At 42.2% G+C, this 15,421-nt stretch overlaps 1 protein-coding gene across 1 annotated transcript; it reads right to left on the bottom strand.

Moving 5' to 3' along the window:
• Positions 1–5,330: 5,330 nt before the first annotated feature.
• Positions 5,331–10,144, bottom strand: EIF3F (eukaryotic translation initiation factor 3 subunit F). Its single transcript, XM_048311246.1, has 8 exons — positions 9,859–10,144; positions 9,676–9,746; positions 9,454–9,533; positions 8,240–8,377; positions 7,068–7,159; positions 6,720–6,856; positions 6,469–6,582; positions 5,331–5,716 (listed from the first exon to the last, which is right to left on the bottom strand). Exons 1-8 carry the CDS (start codon positions 10,127–10,129, stop codon positions 5,639–5,641), a joined length of 981 nt encoding a protein of 326 aa, XP_048167203.1. The 5' UTR covers positions 10,130–10,144; the 3' UTR covers positions 5,331–5,638.
• Between the last annotated feature and the right edge of the window lie 5,277 nt (positions 10,145–15,421).

Here is a 15,421-nt window from a genome sequence, read left to right as displayed (position 1 = left end):
AAGTCAAGTCTGTAATCCAGTAACACATGAGTCTTTAGATCAAGATCATTGTTCAGTAGATGTCAGGTCACCCAAGCCACCAGAACTGCATGTAACAGGCAAAAAATATAAAAGACCTAAGTGCATGGAGCTGGAGGAGCTGCTCCTTCTGCGGTAGCTACTGAAGACCAGGATTTAGGTCCCAAGAGGATGTAAAGGTAAGATTGACTGACTACTACATACATTTTTCTAGAACAAAATCTTAATTATAGTTATTTGTATGTAATTATGGGGAGTGCGCTTAGTGTTTTGTTTCTGTCTGTTGTAATGTTTATTCATATTATACTTTGAATAGACATTAAACACCCATAGTCCTTTCTTTACCTGATGGTTAATTATTCATGAGGCATTCTGACAAGCAAGATACCATTTATGAAGGATTCACCTACGATATTAATGCACCAGTTACTTGAGGTTATTCAAAATATCCCCTTTTTTGTTTATGACAAACATGTTAGCAGTTTAGAGACCATTCCAATGCAACCAGCTTTGGTTTTTTCCTGTAACCTGGTGCAGCACTTCAGCTCTAGATGAAATAACAACCACTGTTCAATTTGTCTGTAAAGCAGCGTGAAGTGCAGGCAGTAGAAAATAGGTTGGTAATAATTTACCATGCTTGCTCGCTTCAAATTAAGAGCACCTAAAGCCACATAAAGAATCTAATACGTTACCTATCCAGGAAAATCGGGCTTGTTCTCTCTTGTTTGCCCAGAATACATCAGGAGTGGCTTTAAGAATTTAATCCTCTCAGCATTCTTCCGCTGACACTCTGAGTGTATGTCTACTTTATTTCACCTCTTAAGCACATTTCTTTCAGGACAGGTATATATATTTAAATCCTTGTTTCCATGGGAACCAAGTACACTTATAAAATACACAATTCTTTATCTTTTTCATTTAGTGGACTATATTGATTTGAGCTACTCAAGAAAAGAACCATTTATTTTAAAAACAAGTGTAAAAGGAGGAGGAGAATATTTTTAACAAAATTACGTGTGTCTGAAGAATCTGCTAAATGCATTGAATGTTTATGTATCAACGAGAATGTTTGGAATTACTTTTTTAAAGCATGAAGTGGAACCATTGTGGTCATCTAATTTCACTTTCTATATTTAAGGAAATCCCTTGATTTACTACTATAGCTAGAGCCCATACATTTAGGAAAGCTTCTAAAACCCCATGCAGAGTCAAGGCAGCTTCTTGCTATTAGAAAATTCAAGTTTAGTGGAGAGACAAACTCTTGTTCTTCTCTTTTGTAATATTCTTGCTTCTGATCCTAAGACATGGTACTGGACAGAATTCTGGTACAGAATGACCTGGCTTAACTACATAGTTTTGTTGAGTGCTGTCAAAAGAGCTGAAACAAAACTTTTTTCCCAGAGGAATTTATTGTTGGTGATGTAGGTGGCTAAAGCAATTCTGCTTCTCTGTTCTGTGTATCCTCACTGGAATATTATTTCCCACTTAAGTAATATAAAGCATTACATTTTATGTTCTACTCCAGCCAATATAGTCAAATTCAAAACAAAAACTTTCCCTAAGTTTATTGTAAGAAAGAAGATCTGGTCAGCTTTGAACCATAGATCAAAGTGTAACAAACCCACAGGATACTGCAGTGGTCCAAGTCTACATTATGTACTAAAAATACTTCTCCTGTTAGGACTGCCTTGTGACTGCAGTCATTAAAATGCACGGTCCCAGTAAGCTGGTGAGTTAACCTTCCCTGTGAGCAGGGAGCAGAGTGAGTTCAGCTCACTTCAGGAAGAACCCTGTGTTTGGTTAGCTGAAGGGAGTCACTGCCCAGTGAGTCATGTTAGTGCTCCACCCGCCGTGGTCTGAACATGAGGGTTTCACACCACCCTTACTACTGCCAGCCAGTCTCTAGTTCCCGTGTGGTGAAACTGACGCTTCACCCTTCCTCAAAGCACAGGAGAACAGCAGCTTGTTCTGCTTAACTACTCCAGAAGGGTGGTGTGTCTGACATTTTTCACCATCAACCTTTTAATCCTTAGGATTAAACCCATGAATTTCAGATACAGGTGGCATATGTCCACAGATTCGCAAAATTACACACCAAAACTCCACCTCCTCTTTGCAGCAGATTTAAGTGTTCTGCCAAGAAACTAAAGTGACTCAACTAAAAAGGCAAATTTAGTGACCTTCATCCCAGTACATGGAAATAATCACCAAACGAAATTGCCATTCTGGCAGCAAGGCTTTAAGTTTCAAATTGCAGATAACAGAATAAGGTTTATTATTCCCAACAATATAGAACTTTTTTCTGCTGAGACTGATCAGTTAAAAAATAGTAGACCATTACCACCTCCTCCCAAATTTTTATGAAGGCGTTTCATAAACATAAATGATAAGTAAGATAGTTCATCCTGCAAGTATTGATTTTGGTAAGAAACACAGCATACTTTCATGTGTTTGCATGTTTTACATGCACTTTCAGTGTTGTGAACAAGCAGTCTTACTGTGCTGGGAAGATGTCAGAGTGAAGCATAATGTCTGTGTGCTAATTAAACTGCAGGTTGTCCAAAGTCACCATGCTCACTGCAAAAACCATAAAGGTTCATTGCCTCTGCACTGCCCAGAGATGCTTGGCTGAAATTCTCTTCCTTTGCTGAAGCTGCCTGAGATTATGTGTCTGAGAAAGGCCCAAGGCAACAAGATGGATGGATTTTATACATTCCTCCAAGTTATACCAAAAGAGAATCGGTTATAACATTGAATTCTGTTCTGAATATTGTTATATGTATTGAGGAAAAGAAGTGTTCAAGAACTTCATGCTGAGGTAAAATCCCAAGTGAGCTCGACTAAGCCAGGATTTAAAAAAATCTGAAGATGTTAAGCATTTTAACATTCTTAATCATTTACATCATTTGAGCCATTAAATACTTCAGTGCTGGGAGCTGGTAAAGAGTTGCTTGAACAAGGTATTTTAAAGTCTAATATTTACCAGGAAAACATGCACACTGCCACAAATAAACATGTAATACAGTAATGTCCAGGAATTTACAATCATTCAGAGAAGTCATCTAGGAAAAGAAAATGCTGAACACATCACAGAGGATAGAAGTTTTTATTGTATTAGTGAGATCATTAATATGACTAAATATAATACACAGAAGAATACCAGAGAGTTATCTATCTTGACTATGTAAAACTTTGTCAATTATTTGTAGCAACACATTCTAAAGAACAAAACAAAACAAAAAACCAAACAAACAAAAAAAAGGAGAAAGTCCCCTAATAAATTAATGAGGTTTACAAGTCAATACAGAGTTAAAGCTTGAAATCCTTGGTGCTGTTTCTTGACTCCCAAGCTTTTCCCATGAGATTATCTATTGAAGTTCAAGTTTTTAGACAGACTCCTGCAGAGTAGAACAATTCTAATAGAATACCTTTAGTAATTCCTGTCGACATTTTACAGCTCCAGAGGAGGAGGAAAGCCTTCTAGGAAATAGCACAGCCCAGGCTTTAAGCAAAAGGATGCATTACGCTTGTGTTTGTTGTCCTTTGTAACAGTGACCACTGAAATTTGAAATCAGGCATTCAAAACTCCAAAGTAAGGATCACCCTGTGTCCTTTCACAAAGACAGAATGGATGGGATCAGACAGTTTCGAAAAATGAAACTTCCTACTCCACTTCCAAGCATTTGGCACTGTCCTGTCTTGCATAGGCCTAAACTCATGGACTTCGGTCATTTCAGACACCTCTGCTTTGCAGTGAATCTTTCCACCCACGAAGACATAACCTCAGTCCTTTGTCACATACCTTCTTCAGGTACTTGCAAGGACTAGCAAGTTCCACAAAGATCACAAATTGCTTTTCTTGGAACTTTGCATTTTCTGCACACTAGCTTATAAAACAACATTTATTTTTAACACTCTAAAAGTTGAATAGCTTTCTTTTTATGTTTTCTCACTTTTCCTAACAGGGAATGGGAAAGGGGTTCCTGCAGATGAGAGATCAGGGAAAGAATATTATGCTTCCCTACTCTGCAATTTCTTTTCAGTAAGTGAGAGACTTAACCAGCTTTGCTGCTTCCTCTTTTCCTCCATTCATGTCAAAACTTACTTCAAAAAACACCTTGAACTGAAAATTTTGAAACATTAAGTGGCTGAAATTAAGAATATTAAGTTTAAAGAAGAGAAAGGGAAGCAAAACATTTTTATTCAGACTAATAAAAAACAAGAGTTGAGTTCTAATACTTATTTAATGCTCATAAATAACATTTTCAATGAGATCAGGATCTTTGCTGCACATTCAGTTTTCACGTACATTGACCTTGCAATTACAACTTAGAATTTAGCATTGAGTCACTGGGGGAACTCTCTAGATTAAAACAACCAAAACAGGATCTTACAGATTCGTAACTTGAGTCTTATTCTTGGATTTATCTGGCAAATTATCAGAATAATTATTTGGGGGAACACTCTTTGCACACTCCAATTTCAAATTCATTCACCAAACAAGATACAGTCATTAGTAAGGTGGGAAGTTTTGTTGTAGAAGAGGGATGCTTTAATTTTGTTAAAGCAGAGTACCCCCTCAGTACAGCTGAACTGTAGACAGCCTTCTAAAGGTAATGTTATTGGCAGAGACCATGCGAAGTTACAGCTGATACTTGTATCGGCTTTCTTTCATCTGGAACTCAGTTAACATGAAATATGTCTTGGGGAGAAAATGAGGTTTCTCTTCACATAATTTTAACAGCAGTAGAGGGTTATGAAATAGAAAATTCCTAACATCCAAATTTAACCTCAAATTTCATGAATTCTCATTTTGCTGTCCTTTTCTTCTTTGGCAAAGATGGAAACTCCAGTAGCCACACTTGTTTAGCCAGAAATGCTTTTCAAACCCTTTTACCATGAACTCAGTTGCTGGCTTTAATTCTCTGAACTCCCCCTTTATGAGGGGCTAATGCTATTGACCTTGACTTCCTTTCCCAAACAATCAGAAAATAATTAGATGCATAGAAGTGTACCATAAATTGAATTTACTGTCTCATAGTCTCTCAGTACCCTGCTGAGGGGATATACACAGCACCACTAATAAACCAGAGACCATTCTGTAGTCCTTCATGGTAAAGCATACTACATCCAACACAAAACCCCACTTTCAGTGTGCTTTAACAGTTGGAAAAAAACCTGCAAAGAAGTCTGGAGTTGACTTGGATCCACTCTTTCTTTCCTGATGCCATGTTACCTCCCTCCACCCTCTTCCAAAAGTGGATTCATTACACAATAAATGAGAAAAGTTTTTTTCTGGACAAAAGCCATTGTTGCCACTGCAATGAAGTTTTATTCCAAATACATTCTTACAGTAAAGCTGTATTTTGTTATACAAGTAGATAAACCCAGGAGACAAAAGATTCTCATATTGCATTTTAAAATATCAGGCTCAACTGAACTGCAGCCATTCCCATTCATTTCCTAAAGCATGTTAGGGATTTTTCAGAGCAATGGAAATAATGATGTAAACCAAGTCATGTAAGTAATTAAATTACAGTCCAAGGAAGTTTCTAACACCAAAGAAAAGTGTATCTGCTCATTCTTCGGGCTCCTTTAAGTGTAGGGTGGCAAAATTTCTTTATAAACTCAGAAGTTTTTCATTGAGAGCAATCTGTGACTGTGTGAGATTTGCCAAGTAGGTTACCATCAGTAGGTCCTGAAAGGGAGGAGAAAAAAGCAGTGATCAGAAATACTAATAAATCATAACCTATTAGAGAGCTGAGTTTTTAACATCTGTAAAGCATTTTACAATCAGCTAGAAGAAATATAATTAGTCCTGAAAGTCCTACCCTGAGGAATGCTTCCCTTGCAGGAAGCTTTTGGTATTCCTGGAATATGAAACACTGCTTGTGAAATTTTAACTCTGAGTTCACCCATGTTAACCAGGCAAGTCAAAGGGTATAAGCAAAATTAAAAATTAGTTCTGGTCTTACAGACTGTGGGTGAACAACATATTCAGAAACTTAAGTTTTCTAAAAATCTGTTACAGAAATCAGGTAGCATGCTAAAAAAATCCTTGTTCATGTCATAAGTGTTATGGAAAGAGACAGAACTTCAGCTCAGGCAAAGGAATCTGGCAAGTCACCAGTTATTGCTGAAACCAAAATTATTTAAGTTTGGTAATTAATATCGTCCGATCAATATGAAAGAAGAATTGGTACTGGTTTTCAGATTACTTGCAAAATTCCTGAGTCCTTAAAAATTCTTTTATCTGCAGTTGCTTGCAAGATTATGGTGAGCTCCTTTATCCACCCTCAGCCCTTAAAACACCAAATTACTGAAAATAAAAGGCTATATTTGCTATTTACATGTTTGTATGAAAAGATAGACCACAGACAAATTTATGTCTGTATGACAAATTTTCAAAATTGCTAGGAAGGCACAGAAAAAATTAAATTACGAACTTACATTGATATTGCTGTTCAACATGGTCTCAAAGTCCTCTGGTGAAATCTTTGGCACCTGGTTAATAAGATCCATCAGGAAGCGCCCGACAGTGTTGTCAGCAGCCACTTTGCCAGACTAAGCATAAGAAACACACACTTCAGCATAAGTGGAACTCAAAGTTTATGGCCCAGAAAGAGAAACAATAACGAGAAAAACAAGATGCACAAGTTTACATCAACCTTTTTTTCTGGCTGATAGAAAGCTGGCCTTACCAACACATCCTCGGCGTACTGCAGCACCATGGTCAGGGTATCCTGGATCCTGGCTGAGGCTGACCCCACCTGCTGTAAGTCACTGGACAAGCCAATCACTCGATTAGGGCTAAAGCAGGTCTTCATGATAAGATCCACTGAAAGCAAAAGGAGGATCAGTGAAAAAAAACTGACTGACACAGAAACCAGCTTAAATCCTTAACGTGTGGAAGATTTTTTAGGAAAGCTTCAGCAAGACAGTCTGATTACCAGTAAAATTACCAGAATGGCAATTTTACCAGGGTAAAAAGAAGTACTTGAACAGTGTCACAACAATGGTTATAACCAAAATAGGAAGAAAGCATTCACCTCCTATCCGCTCTGTATCATAATAAACATATTTCACTGTTAGGGGTGTGAACATCACGCCCATAGTTTTACCAGGGACTCCCATTGGGGCACTAGAAAAAAAAAAAAAAGAGAACAACAAGATGTTTTCAGCATGGACATATATAAGGGAGGAAAAAAGGTATTTCCATCTCAATGATCTCTGTTAGCATTAAAGCGTAAACATGAGTAAACTACTCATTCTCACCAAAATCAGCAATTTTAAGACCAAGGATAACTGAGGACTGGAAATCAGTTCTGGCATGCTATTAATTGCTCTTTTTCATCCAAGAATATTCCTAGTTGGTTTGACATTTGTCAGCATGAGTGCATGAAGAGCCAAGTACTGTCATCTTAGCCAAAGTTCCTTCTTGCTTTTAGAGCAGGTGCTCTTCTATCCTGAAATATTCATGCTTTAAGAAATGACTGAAGGAACAAGGAATATGACAAAATTCAAGTACAAAGCACTCTCAACACCTTTATTAAACCTATTATTCAAACTACTAGAAGTCCATTTAAGTAATATGTCATGGAACAGCTCCCATTTTAAAGATGCACAGTCAAGAAGCAGTATTTTCTCTACAAAGAAAGCGTTTTTTCCTTACGGAGCAGAGTTCTTCAGCCAATACTGGGATGAATTCAGTGAGGTAGAAGAGTTTTAAGTTCTCAATATTTAATCTCCATTGTTAATTTACAAGAAAGATGGGTTTAAGGGGAAGAAAGACACGTCAAGAAGATGCTGTTTGAATTGTTTTAACCACATTAATCCTCCAACTTGTATAAATGCACTGCTGAGCAGTAAAGCCCTATGGCTACAGGCTAGCATTCAGTCAGCATGATGGAAGTTAGTGACATTACTGCTAGCTGTGTGAACCCTGTGAAATGTCCCAGAGACATTCTGAAAATTGTTAATTAAGTCACAATTCCCCACCCCAATGAGGTTCCAGTTCATGAAGTCTTTCCGCCTACATACAATGGTCAAGATATTCCAGTGAGAAGTAAGCCGTGATCCCTGGCTCACCACTATGTTTAACTACTGCACAATACTGCCCAAAAAAGGACACTGCACCCCACTACATTTCTTGTTAACCTGATGGGACATCTCTCAGTAATTCGGATTGCTCCCCTCCCAGAATTGCAGCCTCCCAGAGTACCTGACATAGGCTTTAATGCTCATGCGTGAATTCTGGAGACTTGTGTCCACAGTGAGGTGGATTGGATTGTGTGCTTCCCGGCTGTAATACTCATGGATCAGGACTGAGTGTTCCGTGATGTCATGACCTGTTGCGTACCTTCAAAAGAACACAAGCTGAAGAGCCGTTCTTTCAACATTCATGTGCCCAGTGTTTTGTATTGTTGGCATTTAACAGGTTTGTATCCTAAAACACTGATTTCCAAACACTGAACTGTAGCAGCATACTAAACATAAGTGTTTCAACTAAGGATTTTTTAGCTTATGGCCACTTGTCCCTAAAATTGTAGGAATCACAGGCTGAGCACACCCATGCCCAAAATATGCACAAGGCCAGTGTTGTACTACCAGCCATAAAATGTCAGTAGACTGACCTCAGACACCCAATATTCAGTTATCTGTCATTGTGTTCTAGACCAGCTTTTTCCATCTAAGTAAGTCAAAGCATACCAAACAAATTCGGACCAACTTTGTCTTCCACAAACCATACATCTCTCTGCAGGAGGTTTAACTCGTTAATCTAGCTCCTTTAACTGCTCTACAATTAGCATCTCACATCCTCAGGGAAACTGCTGTCACTGGAACTGCACTCAGCTCTGCCATTACAAGGCTGTTGAGGAAGCTTGCTCCACAGGAAGAAAACGAAGCTATTTTGTAGGATCAGAGAGGCATGAAAAGAGTGATAAACACACTGCCACTCACTCAGACACAGACTCTGTTCCCGTAACACAATACTGATCTTGCTTCGCATCCCACACGCAGGTACTTCCAGCAGAGAACTACGTATTTCAGTGATTCCTCCTGACACCTTTGATACTTGAAACACCTCTTTTGTATTCTCCCTTCTTTCTAACCAGTTAACTTCCATGGTATAGTTTGTATTAAAGGTAGCAAGTTCTTCTAACAAAGCTATGCACACAATTCTCTAAGGCATCACTCCTCTGTGATCCTTGCTAGACATAAACAAAAGCAAATCCTGTAAGTTTCCAATACTATCTCTTCCTTTTATGAGCTACAGGAGCTTCACCACTGACTGTATAATGAGAGTTACAAGATCTGACTGTCACAGGCATTAGTGCTTCTGCTTCTCCATCTGGGATAAAGTGAATTACGTATTTTGAGTAATTTAAGGAATCAACATAACTACTTGCATGTTCTTGCAGAAAGAGAACTTACCAGCCCAAGATAATCTCGCTAGGAGACACCTTCTTGTGCAACTCATACATATTTTTGGCAAATTCCATATCCACAGCCACCTGAGAAACGGGACAGGGCCGAGACAGCTAGTTACAGGGTGCTCAGCCCGGAGGGCAACACGGGCCCAGGCCGCCAGCAGCGGGAGCGCGGAGGTCGCGCCCCGCCGAGAGAGCCCCCGCTCGGCCCGGGCCGCCTCCGTACCTCATCCTCGGACTCGTTGTGCGGGACAGAGAAGCAGTTGGTGACCTCCACCGAGTGCTTGTCCACGGTCCCTACGGGAAGGAGACAGGGAGGAAGGGAGGGCAGCGGGTTAGAGGGGCGCCGCGGGGAGGGCGGGCGCTCGCCCCGAGGCTGCGGCAGGCAGGGCAGGGCGGCGGCTCTTACCCAGCAGCGTCCCGATGACCCGCGCCGCGCCCTCGTTGCGCCGCTCGAAGCTGTCCACGATGGAGGCGAGCACGACCGGGTGCAGCCGCACCACGCGGCCGCCGGGGAAGGGGCCCGAGAGCGCGGCTGACAGTGGCGCGGCCGGTGGCGGAGCCGGCGCGGCGGGCGCGGCCGGAGGGGGAGCGCTCCCCGCCGGGGCGGCGGGAGTCGCCGTCGGGCTCTGCGGCGGGGCCACCGCGGGAGGAGCCGCACACGGAGCTGTAGCCGCCATTTTGCCGGAGAAAGAGGCTGGGTTCTCCGCACCGACAGTAATTGGCTGAGCCGAACGTCTGTCATGCAGCGCTGTTTTCCTATTGGCGAGACGGGCGTGCTTAAGGCCATGTGTTAGCCAATCCGAAGCGTGCGATGAGGGGAGACGCTCTGATTGGAGGAAGCGCGCACCGTCTGTAACTGAATCTTACTCTTGTTCCCACCCTGCGGGGCCGGAAAGTTTCTCAATTGGGCTCTCGCATTCCCCGCCTCCCTCCTGCCCGCTCTTCTATTGGCCAGCAGCGCCCTCCCCGCCGGCCTGTCGGGCCGTCTATTGGCTGCGGAGATGCCGCTCACCACCGCGGACGGAGGCTGCGGGGTCGCGCCGGGCTGTGCGGTGCCGCGCGCGCCCCTGGCGGGGCTGGGTGAGCGCCCTCGCGCGGGCGGGCTGGGCACGGCAGGGCCGCTGTCCCGGGGCTCAGGCGCGCCCCCGTGAGGGCACAGGCGGCCGGTGCTGCCGCACCGCTCTGCGGCGGCGGAGCGGCAAACGCAGCAGCGCGGACGCGGCGGCGGGGAAGGTGCTCCAGCAGTGCTGTGTACGGGGCTGTACAGCCCGAGCGCTCTTGGCCCTGTGAGACAGGCAAGTGCTGTTAGCCCTGTTCGCCAGGTCTTTATTGCCTCAATAGAAGAGTAAGTGGTTGTCAAGAATTATGTAGAGAGCAAATGCCGGTTACTTCTATCCAAGGTTTAGTGATTACCCAACAAATTCACTTACTGGATGACATTTGCCTGTTATTTGTAGTGCCCTGTGTGTTCACTCTCGAGCAAGCTCTGAAGCTGTGCAGGTGGGGCAGGTAGTGCTGAGGTGGTGAATCCTCATCACAGTCCACAGCTTCCTCGTGAGGGGAGGCAGAGGGGCAGACACAGATGGCTGTGCTGATGGGACAGGAGCCAAGGGAACGACCCGGGAATGTATCGGGGGAGATTTAGTTCGGATATTAGCAAAAGGCTCTCCACCCAGAGGGTGACTGGGCACTGGAACAGGCTCCACAGGGGAGTGGTCACAGCACCAGCCTGACAGAGTTCAGAAAGTGTTTGGACAATGCTCTCAGGCACATGGTGTGACTCTTGGGGATGGTCCTGTGCAGGGCCAGGAGTTGGAGCTGTGAGTCCCTTCCAACAGGAGATATTCTGTGAAATGAAACGCGTATACTTTCAATAACTTCATAAGAAGATTGGATTATTTTAGAAGTTTTTTGTTGTTGTTGTTAACCATTTCATCATGACGGATGGCTTTTGGAGTTTTGTCTGCTTCATTAGTTGAGGTCTGAATGTCCCCAGTTAATGAGCAGTTTCAACTATGTCATTGAAGAAGGCTCCTGAGTATTAAAGAAGCACCTCAATAAAGGATCACATGTTCTGCCTATGCAGAAGCAATTTGCTTCTTTTACATAAATGGGGAACACCTTTCAAAGCTACAAAGGAGAGATAATGCATGGGAGCATGAACAGATTTTTATCTCTTCATAAAAGCATTTTCAAGTCTGCGTACCTGTAAAAAGTAGATCTCCTATTCTTAGGTTTTCTCCGTGCAGCCTTCATTTCTTGTAGGCGTGCCTGGATCAAATTGCATAAAGCTTTAAAAGGTTTCTGTTCCCAGAGCTTTGATGTGTCATTGAGAAGCCTAATGTGTGATGTGTTCTTGTTAGAGAGCAGTCGTTTGATCTCATTCTTGCTTGCGTCAAACTGGGCTTGGTGCTTAATTTGACCTAGTCAGCTGCAGAGTCATGTGGAGCAAGCAAGGCTCTATAAGAGCCCATTATACTTAATGTTTCCACCTTAAAAATTGGGCAACTTAATATGGAGCCGCAGTTGTGTTTCAAGGCAACTTCTACTAATATGTTAATGTCAAGTAGCTGCACAGGGTGCCAGAGAGTGTATGTTGTGAATGAAGATGGATAGTCTGTATCTCAAAAGTCAAAGATCAGTGGTTGGCTCATAGAGACTGTATAAATCTAATGATAAGAAAATCAGTCGTGATTGTGTTTGAAGCAGATGTGTCCAAGCTACAAAACTCTTTTTTCCTTGCTAAATGACTGCTGAAAAATGAAGACCTTTATAATTTTGTTTCACAAAGTATCAGTTTACTTTCAGAGGAGGGTATATACACTTATCAATGGTGCCTATTGATGAAAACTTGATATCCATCTACTGATATGATTAAGATATTCATATACTACACTACAGTAGAATCTGTCTGCCTACAGAGACACAGAAAACACATTCACATATGTACATGGATCAGCATGATAACTCAGGGCCGTCTTATTTTACAGTTTCCCTTGCTAGGTTTCCCTGTATCTGATTTCGGTGGTGAATATAATTATCTCCAAGCTCTGCTCTTGTATGACTTCTCTTTATAGTCCTTGATTTTGACTGAGTCATTATTATTGCATTTGCTGTCATGTCAGCTGCATTTTCACTGATGATGTTTAATTTCTTTATCAGTAGCCATCTTCTTATCTTGCTTGTATTCCTGGAATTAACATATTCTCTTGCTCTAGGGGATATTTGCTACATTGCATGACAAGTAAAATAATATATCTACAACTTATTTGATTCATCATTTCAGGATGTAGTTTTATCTGGTTAGTTTCATAGGATTGAATCTGATATTTTTATTCCTTTATTATAAGAAAGGTCTCCCATTGTACATTTTGTCTACAAAGTTGCAAGAAGACACAGTCAGGTGACCCAAACTGACCAAAGGGGTATTCCAGACCATGAAGGCTTAGATTGGATACTGGGAAAAATTTACTCACTGAAAGGGTTGTCAAACATTGGAACAGGCTGCCCAGGGAAGCAGCATGTGCAGATGTGGTACTTGGGGAAATGCCTTAGTGGTGGACCTGGCAGTGACAGGTAAACAGTTGAACTTGATCCTCTTAGAGGTCTTTTCCGACGTAAATGATTCCATGAAATTCTCAACAGTGTCTTCTGTTGTCTCATACCGTGCCTCTCCCCTAGTACGTACTGTCATGTGTTCACCCTGTTTTCCTGGGTGGGTTACCTGACTGAAAATGCTAGTCCTGGTATTCTATATAAACGCATCAGTGTATTTTTTTGGTGAAGATACCGATAGATCTTACCGAAGGTGCTGCCTGCCGTGCCAGCCGGAGGAAAGGTCCCTCGGCCGGCGGGAGCGGGCGCTGTGCCGGCTCTCAGGGCCGGCCGCTCCCGGGGGATGCGCAGCGCTCCCCGCCAGAGGGCGCGCGCCGCCCGCCGGGCCCCGCGGGGCCGGGCCGGAGCTCGGGGCCGCTGGCGGCGCTGCGGCTCCGGTGCCCTCCCACACACAGCGCGGCCGTGGAGCCGCGCAGCGCCGGTCGCTCGGTCACTGCGCTCTGCCGCCTTTCAAGTAGGCAGCCTAAGTGGGAATTTGTGCACACGGCTTTTCCCACCGGTGTTTATTACATGTATTTCACACAGCAGTTTGTTTCTTAAGTTAGTAACATTAAGGTTGAATCCATGAGGTGGAATTTGTTAATTTTACCGTAGTTCTACTTTAATTCCTCATAATTAATAAAATCCTACCTTAATTTCCCATAAGAATGTCATGAAGAGACTTACTTATGGATGGTAAGACTGTGCAACCTTAAGATGTGATAATATGATAGTATAACCCCAAATTTTACTGAAATATATGGAAATGAAAGGTGCTTTGGGTCTTTGATGAGAGCATGAGCTCCCCAATCTCTCAAGACATTTCTGCTTCTTGGTGATGTATAATAACGATTATTTTCTGCTTTTGACTCAAATCATGGACAGAGTCAGCTTTTGAATGAGAGGCATTTTGTACTTAAAACTAAGATAGAATGTGCTTGCAGTTAGGTGCGCTACCCTGCAAGATCAAACCTTGTGTCTGTGTATTATATTCTTTCTGCCTACCCCATGCAGTGAGAACTAAAGAAAACCTAGATATGGCTTTTTTCCTTCCCCAAGGAGTATGGGGTAGAAGAGTGGCAGCACTACTGTCCTTTCCATGTAATCAACTTGAATAAATAATCTTGGGTAGGCAGCCTTAAACACAGTGTTCCTTTGTCTGGTAACTTGCTGCTACTGTGTTTGACTTAAAAGCATTTGTAACAGAGAAGAGCTGTGTCCTTGAATACCTGACATCCAAATAAAATTAAGTGTAATGCCACTGATAGCAGATAAGTGTGAAAGATCTTGTGCAGGCAGATTTCAAATATTAAAAATTTCTAACACTTCTAATAGCTAATGTGTCAGTGTGCTATTTGTTGGGAAGATAATCTCTTTTTCCAGTCCCTTGTTCTTATGCAATCACTTTACAGCTTTATTTCTCTTATCAATAAGCATGTCCTTCTCCTTGGTGTCCATTACGGCATGGGTCAAAGTCACTGTCTTCTATACATTTCAGCCCAGACCAAAATTGCATATGTCCTTAAAAGTGTTGAACAAGACCTTTGAGACCGGCAATGTTTGCTGTGTCATTCAGCACAAACATTTGCTTTGGTGTCTAGAGACAAAATATGCATGCAGAAGTGAAGTAACTAGAATGAAAAATGCATATTTCATTTGATGGTGGAGGGAAGCCTGCCAAGATATGGAATGGCAAAAATGTTGTTTTGTGAACTCCAAGAATTATATGATTTTTATATCACCAGAATCTGACAGTGTTTTCTGTCCCTTCACAGCTCCGTGTGTTTTTTCCAGTTTGAGGCAGCTGCATCATGATGTGTTGGATGAATAAGTGGGCAATGAGGGAGAAGGTAAGAAGATAATGATTTACATATAGAAATGGGAGCTGAAAAGGAACAGTGGTAATAAAATCTAGGGGACAGTTTCTGTGTAGGAGCCTGGGAGACCTGAGGGTCCAATGTGTTTCTGTTACTGGCATTTGGGTGATGTTAAGGCAAGGCATCCAGATAACTGAAAAAATGTCAGGGACATGCTTTGGGTAATGCTTTAGCTCTTACAATGTGAAGTGTTTGATAACAACTAGAATAGTGTTATCCTCCTGCCTGTGAAACTGACTTTGGGGAAGTCATTTAACATTTAGATCTGAGTTTTCCACTTCTGCAAAATATGACTGATTATACTGTAGAGGATAGGTTTATCCTGTATAGAGGATAGGTTTGTCTTTTTACTGTAGAGGATAGGATATGCACAGTTAGTTTACTGAGGAAAGGCAGGAAAGACTTTACCCTTTGAGGAAGCAGCTTTGAGAGGAAGCTGAAGAGGGCATTTCCTGACCCAGAGACTGTGCACTTTGGAAAGGGAGGAAATCTTCGACT

Source organism: Corvus hawaiiensis, chromosome 8, assembly GCF_020740725.1.
Source record: "Corvus hawaiiensis isolate bCorHaw1 chromosome 8, bCorHaw1.pri.cur, whole genome shotgun sequence".
In the NCBI taxonomy this organism is placed as follows: domain Eukaryota; kingdom Metazoa; phylum Chordata; class Aves; order Passeriformes; family Corvidae; genus Corvus; species Corvus hawaiiensis.
The sequence above is the reverse complement of the archived record's forward strand: the minus strand, read 5'-3'. Positions and strand labels throughout refer to the sequence as shown.